At 43.8% G+C, this 7,107-nt stretch overlaps 1 protein-coding gene across 2 annotated transcripts in view; it reads right to left on the bottom strand.

The window, feature by feature from the left end:
• Nucleotides 1-4,163: 4,163 nt before the first annotated feature.
• Nucleotides 4,164-7,107, bottom strand: part of LOC144115726 (regulator of chromosome condensation-like) — a 113,224-nt gene continuing 110,280 nt past the window's right edge. For both annotated transcript variants that reach the window (XM_077650211.1, XM_077650212.1), the window contains one exon: nt 4,164-5,623. Coding sequence is in view for 1 of the 2 variants with exons in the window: in XM_077650212.1 (XP_077506338.1) it covers nt 5,559-5,623 (65 nt within the window). In the remaining variant the exon portion in view is untranslated. The remainder of the gene's footprint in view (nt 5,624-7,107) is intronic.

Raw genomic sequence — 7,107 nt, 5'->3', positions numbered from 1 at the left:
CGTGGTTTTACCCGTGCATAGGAGGTTGTGTTTCGGAGGATACGGGTCGGGGTTGCCCTAACTCCAGCTTTGACACGCAAGTGGCCGCATTTCAAGGATTTATATCCCCGCCTTGGGTGTCCAGTCTGCAAGAACAGAGACTGTGAGGCGGATATCCACCACCTGTTGTGGGACTGCCCGGCGCTGAAGCCGACGAGAATGCGGCTCCTGGCGTCAGTGGGACTCTCATCGGACAATCCGAACTCATATATTGCATGGACACAGGGTCCATATCATCGTTCACTTCTTGATTTCATCAGATCAGCTCAACTTTTTCATTTATTTAAGCATGTTACTCATCTTTCCCTTCATAGTTTGCATGCCCTGAGGAAATAAACATAGCTTGAATCAAAATATGTAACAGGTTCTTTTCCAGTACATTTGCAAAGACCCATTACAATGCCAGCTAGTTGCTTTCTGACCTGCTACGTAATGAAGCGTCGACCAAAGCTGGCCCTCACTGAAAGCTTAAAGCAGTTTGAGATGCGAAAAAAATTTACACTGAGATATAAACGCGCTAACTTTTTTCAATATGAGAAACTGTGATCTGGACATCTTGCATGGATTCAGTATAAATAACACCGCAAACGAAAGATTAACACGGAGGTGAGCACGCAGCCAAGGAAGTGCTGTTATTAATGAAGGATTATAGAGAGCAGGGCTTCGTGATTGTTATCTTTGGTCTTGGTTGCTCTGTCGTTCTTTCAAGCAGGGACAGCCACTTTCGCAATGGCGCACATTTCACGTTAGGTTACTGTCGAATGGTCCTCTTAGTAGCAACTGCCGCTTCACTGCCGCATTTTGCGCCTGAACTATATTTTAATGCATGTTAGTGTGTTTGGGAATGGGCAGAAGACATTTTAAAAATCTGTGCAGATTTTTCAGGACGACAAAGTTAAGGGTCACCAGTCACAATAGATCACACTCCCCAATGGTTTCTGCTTCGTGCGTCGAGCCTATTCAGACGCAATAGAGAAGAAACGATCCTCCAAGATTCACGATATGCAACTTCATACGTCCCACACCTTCTGAGAAGCGGAGTAAATACAAGGGCTAGGCGACGTCACCCAGGGCTGCGTGGTTGGCTCGCAAGCGCGAGAAGTGAATACCGTAGTGGTTACCGCCACCGCGTGCTCCTAGCGTTCAAATAAACGCGAACAAATTGTGAGACGAAGTGTAAATTCATTCATTCCACCACAACAGAGTGGAAGCCATATCCTCTCACTGTACTTGCATCAAGCAACACTGCCTGCTTCTCCAGAGTTATCCGGAGTTAGGCCTCGGCCGGAGCAGCCATCCGAGCTGCAGCCCATTACAGCCTCGTTGCCCGATTCAAGGACTCATCCGAAGCGCAGGGGCGCGCCGAGCCAGCCCAGACAGTGGACAGTGGCAGGAGCGAGGAACTCGCTGCGTCTGTAGAGAGACGCAGGGACCCCAGAACAGGGGGTGCAAGGGGGGCGGACGCCCCCCCCCCCCCCATCTTTCCAGAGGAGGCAGCGCCCCCCCCCCCCTCGGTCTCGAATTGTTTGCACTTGGTTGATTTCTGATAACTGAAACACGTCAATTAAAGCACTCTTTTAATGGAAACCACAGTGGGGCTGAGCTGCTTGGCTTCGTAGCCGGTTGTATAGCATTTCGTGTATGAGTAACCTAAACCAGGCATTCAGATCTTAGTGAGCGTGAGTCAGCTTCTTAGTTTCTTTTGGAAGCCTTTTAGTTGTCTTCCCGACTTCTGGAATGTCGTCACTACGAGGTGACAGTTTGCATCAGTCTTTAAACATTGAAAAAGAAAAATATTATAAAATGTACAATTTATTATGTAAATGAGCATTAAATAAATTAATAAATAAAAAATAGGCTTGAAGCCTTGCCCTTCCTCTGAAAAAGTTCTGGAGTGAAAAATAAAAATAATAAAAGTATAAAATTCATTAAGTAAATGAGCTATATTTAAATAAATAATTAAATAAGCTAGAGGTCTTGCCCTCCTGCTCAAAAAGAAATTTCCGGAGTCCCTGGAGAGACGGCGACCTCATAGCAGCGGCGGTAGGCAACGACACCCTCGTAGGAGCGCGACGATGGCATAGGCCCCCGAAGAAAGTCGCCCTTGGTAGACATCGCGACTTGACAATGCATAGATCTTGTCGCTAGAAAGCGATTGTTCCATTATATATTCCGTCTGTGTCGACAATATTCAAATAGCCTGCACGTCATCCAACGTAATAACATGCGAGAGGCAAATACTGATGACAATAAACAAACTAGAGACACGGGCAGACAAAAATGGGTTCCTTGTTATCCACACAGAAAACAGTGGGTGTTATGTTCTCAGTAAAACTAGGCCTATAATCCAACCCTACCTTGCACTTAAATGAACCACACTACCTGTGAAAAATGCAATAAAATTTCTAAGCCTTATTTTTCATAAAATACTCATATTCCTACCTCACAATAATGCTCCCAGAAAGAAAGCTTCCCTATCCTTAAACATATTTAAATTACTCTGCAAATTTATCGCTCTGTAGTACGATCTACCTTAGATTATCGACGTATAGTGTATGGGTCAGCGAGAGCGTCATATATTCAACGACCTGTTCCAGTGCATACTTTAGGTTGGCGTCTTTTCATTGGTGCTTGCAGGACATCTTCCATAAAAACCTCTATGTATAAACAAACGAACCATCACTTACAGACAGAAGAGCCATACTTACATGCTTGTACATTCTAAAAATCCGTTCGCTGCAGAAACGTCTATATTACCTTATAGCTACAAAGTCCCTATATCGAACGCTCTTTAACAAACCGCAAACTATAAGGCCACTCCTGCGTTTAGAAGAGACGTGCCAGAATTTTGGCGTAGTAAACACATCACCTGGTACTGTGCAAAGACGAGATCCACTGCCTCCACGGCGCAATATTCCTGCTATCCGCTATTTCACGCTTACATAGTTTTGTAAAAAACGAACTACACGACAACAAGAATTTCTTGCACTCAAGGAAAAGTACAGAACTTTCACAGCTTTTTATACCAATGGTTCAAAAACAGTTGTTTATCTTGGAATCACAGTGGTACAAGGGCATTGGAAGGAAATAGTAAGACTACCACAGTGTGCCTCTATTTTCACTGCCGAATGTTACACCATCTGTGTAGCCGTACAAAAATAGTAACCTAGAACATGCAATCACTCTGCTCTTTCGTGACATTATACACAAGATAAGAACAGCCACATCTCAGGGACAAAACAAAACTCTGCCGGGTATAACAAGCCATGTCGGAATAAAAGGCAACAAGAGAGCAGACTTGTGCGTTCCTCAAGCTCATTGCAAGCAAGTAAACAAAGTAAACATACCCTTTAAGAATTGCATGCACCTGGTACTCAGTAATTTAAGGAAAAAATGGCACCAAACTTGGAACACCAAAGCAAAAAACGAACAAAATCTATTAACACTAAATCTCATTTTCTATCATATACGAAAGTCGAAAAATGACGTAAAAAGTATTTGACACACTTCAATTCCAACCACATTCCTTTACACCCCATAATGCTATTGGGTAAATATTCAGTTGTTGACATCTCTTGTGTGTTATGTTTTTATGAGAAGAGAAGCAGGTTTTCTTGACAAACTCTAAATTTTTAACCACTGTTTCTCTCCATTTTTCGATGCATCTCATCCACCTTTTCGCTCCTGAGAAGAAGTCTGAGGTTTTTATTTGATGAATAGAGAGGCTCCAACATCCTTGCCCTGTCAAGGATGACTGCTGAGGCTACCTGAGCTTCTTTAAAGCTTGTATTTAAGCCATTTATAAAATTTCTTTACTCTGTCATCACTAGGTAATAAAAACTAATGTTGCAGGCCCTGTACATCCCCGATTATTTTATTTTTTCTATAAAACTCCGCTGGAAACAACCTCCATATACCTTGACCCTGGCGCATGATGGCCTTAGTTGCCATGTGCCATAAAACACAACACAACACATTTCTGAAATCTTTGCTCCTTAGCTTCACTGGGTAGTACAGAATAACTCTTTATGCACTTTACACTACCGTTCCTTTACACTTTTTCCAAAAATTCTGTGCAAAACAATTTTCTATACCTTGTCTTTGGCGCTTGACAGCCTTAGATGATTATGTGCCACTAAACCCAAGACAACACAACAGAAAGCGACAGCGTGGGATCGACAGGAAACACTTTCAATAAACTAAGAGGAACGTGAACTGCTCACAAGGACCAGCCCTAAACTTCGCACCGTGAGTCTTCGGACATAGTGGATGACATGTAGTGGATGACATTTCGTTATGGTAGTGCCGGAGACTATCAGTTTACCTTGCGTATCCACCACCGTTACTGCGAACGCTTGTTTCTGGGGATATTCTGTGGCATCTACATATACTGCATGCTCATCTTGGTTGTGTATGTTGTGTAGAGCTTTTGCCCTAGCCCTTCTACTGACATAAGCATCCTTCGACTGACGTAAGCATCCTGACGAAATGTAACAGCACTAATTACAGATCTTTCGAAAATAAATGCACTGGTCAAGCGAGGTTTGCTTCGCGCACGCGCGAATATAGAGTGCGAAGGGAGGGTCGACTCAGCTCCTTGTGTCTGAACAAAGGAAAGTAACCGTGTACAGCTCAAGGCGGTGGGAGTGTCGACCGACTAACAGGTGACGGGGAAGACTGTGGGGCGAATCTGAGCGTGTGTTTCGCGTTCGTCAGTCGTAGACTGGTGCCTCACACTTGCAGACAGCTTGAGCTGATCGCGAAGTGTCGAGCTCACGCTTGGAGGAAAGACCCTCCCGAATATTTTCGGTCAAGTGGCGCAGAAAACTCCTTTCACGTCTTAGCATGCGCATCACGCCTGACACTGTGGGTGAGTGCGGGTTTATCCGTGGCCTTTTTTCAGACAAACAGATCTCAGCGTACGCTTCCCTCTACTAAGGTAGGTAACCTTCACAACCAAGACAGTGCGGCAGCGATGCCTCGTCTGTTCGTCAAGCCATCTGAAGAAGGACAGTTCTGGGAGCCAGGTATAACGGATTACTTTTGCCAAATTATGGGAAGGTTATAGGAAGCCGGCCCATCGTTGGGTGGGACGAGAGGCATTAACTTAAAGTTAACTCGTGTCAACGCAGCGAAAGCTGTATGGCTACGAGGTTTGTGTGTGTGAGAATGTAAAAGACGGACTGCGTGTGCTAAAGTGAAATCGCTGTGAGTGTTGAATGCCAGCCAGTGCGTGCGTGGACATCTTTCTTGCCTGCAGGGGGACATCGTAATATTCATTGTATTGTGACATTATCCTCCTCGATTTGCTCTAGCTGTCTTTCCGTTTCTTCAAATTTCCTCTCTGTGTAGTAGCATGCCGGGGACATGTCAACCCCTGTCCGCCTTTCCTCTCATTAAACTATACTAGCTCTTACCTCTTGTAGAGGCAGTTTTAATAAGCGAGACTCATTTGATACATCAATCAATTCTGTATTACTGAAAATTTCTCAAAGGACAATAATATAGTCCAAAATTCTTCATCGGTGCTTCCCCGAATGCCGCCAAGACCACGAAGAAGCCGGTTGTTCCACCTGGCCCAAAGCTGCAAAGAAGTAAGAGTACAGATACGACGCTGATTCTCAGTAAGGAATGGTTCCAGTAAAAGTACCATTCTAATACAGTATCTCAATACCCAAGAAAAGAAAAGATTTTAGTTGAGTACTTGCAGCACATGCCAATACAAACATCACACTTGCGTACATTGCTGCATTTTTCATAACAGTTCCAATACCGCATCTAAAGTTCTCCTGCAACACGCCAGTACAAACAAGTCACTTCAGCGTACGTCTACTCAAACGAACTTAAAAGGTGATTTATCACATCATTAAGAATAGCCACGAGAACACGGAGCCCGCAATTATATACAAGGCTTACGAGATTTTTTTTTTTGGTCTTGACACGCGATCCTTCATAATTGAAGGGCCCGGCCTATACATAATAGGTGCTGTCTTGTGCTTTTTGCTATTAAAGAGAAGTACCCCTTTTATCATGCGTTCCCTGCAATGGAAGCTATTAGCTTTCCTTGGCCCCTAGGCTACTGTATTCACTTCAATATTGGTCGATGTGTAGTACAAATGGAGGCCCTAAATTCGCATAGCAGAAAAGGAAGAATAATACGAATGTTGTGTCAGAGAGAAACACAGGATCCAAGCCACCAGCTTTCAGTTAAGGCAATAAGCACAACGCATAGTACATCAGAGCTGTGACAGCATTGTGCTGAACTTTCCGACCGAATTGTGAAACTTGGTCCTGAGAAACACGCTAAAATACACGAGACGAAAGAGGCTTAATTTCGTTCGATTGAAGTTAGGCAGGCACAAGGAACGTTCGAAGCATCACCGATGCCGTACATTACCAGCAGTAGTCATCAACAGCGGCACAAAACGAATGTCGCAGTAGCACGCGAAAAGCACTACCTGTAGCACTACTTGGCTAAAGCATGTGTATTAGCTTACCTCTTCCAGCACCTCTCTTTCAATTGTGAACTGCAGTTCCATTGCGAGACTGTTCAATATTACTTTGGTTTGCTGCATGTTACTTTTTAGACCAACCATTCTACCAACTCATTGATCATGCTTTGCAGTTCACCTCCAAACTGACTTAGCAAGGCCATGCAATCAGCAAATCGCAGATCATTTATATATTCTCCTTTAACTCTTATCCCTAGCTGTTCCCAACCTAGGCCTCGGAATACCTAATGTAAACAGGTTGTGAACAACTTTGGCGAGATCGTGCCTCCCTGCTTGACACGCTTCTTTATTGGAATTTTATTGTTGACTTTATGGAGGAGTAAGGTAGATATCTTCCAATATTTTCTCATAAGATTCTTGTACACCCTGATTCCGCAATGCCTACACGTCTGCTGAGACTTCCACTGAGTCATCTGCATTCTCATAATCAAAGTAATGTACACGTGTTTCACCTAAGATTTTTAAAAATTTTAAAACAGGCTTTTTGAGTTAGAAGTTTTTCCGTCATTGCATTGTAAGCGGTGCCATGCATCATAATACAGCTAGGATGCGCTGA

Source organism: Amblyomma americanum, chromosome 1 (genome assembly GCF_052857255.1).
Source record: "Amblyomma americanum isolate KBUSLIRL-KWMA chromosome 1, ASM5285725v1, whole genome shotgun sequence".
Classification (NCBI taxonomy): Eukaryota; Metazoa; Arthropoda; class Arachnida; order Ixodida; family Ixodidae; genus Amblyomma; species Amblyomma americanum.
The sequence above is the reverse complement of the archived record's forward strand: the minus strand, read 5'-3'. Positions and strand labels throughout refer to the sequence as shown.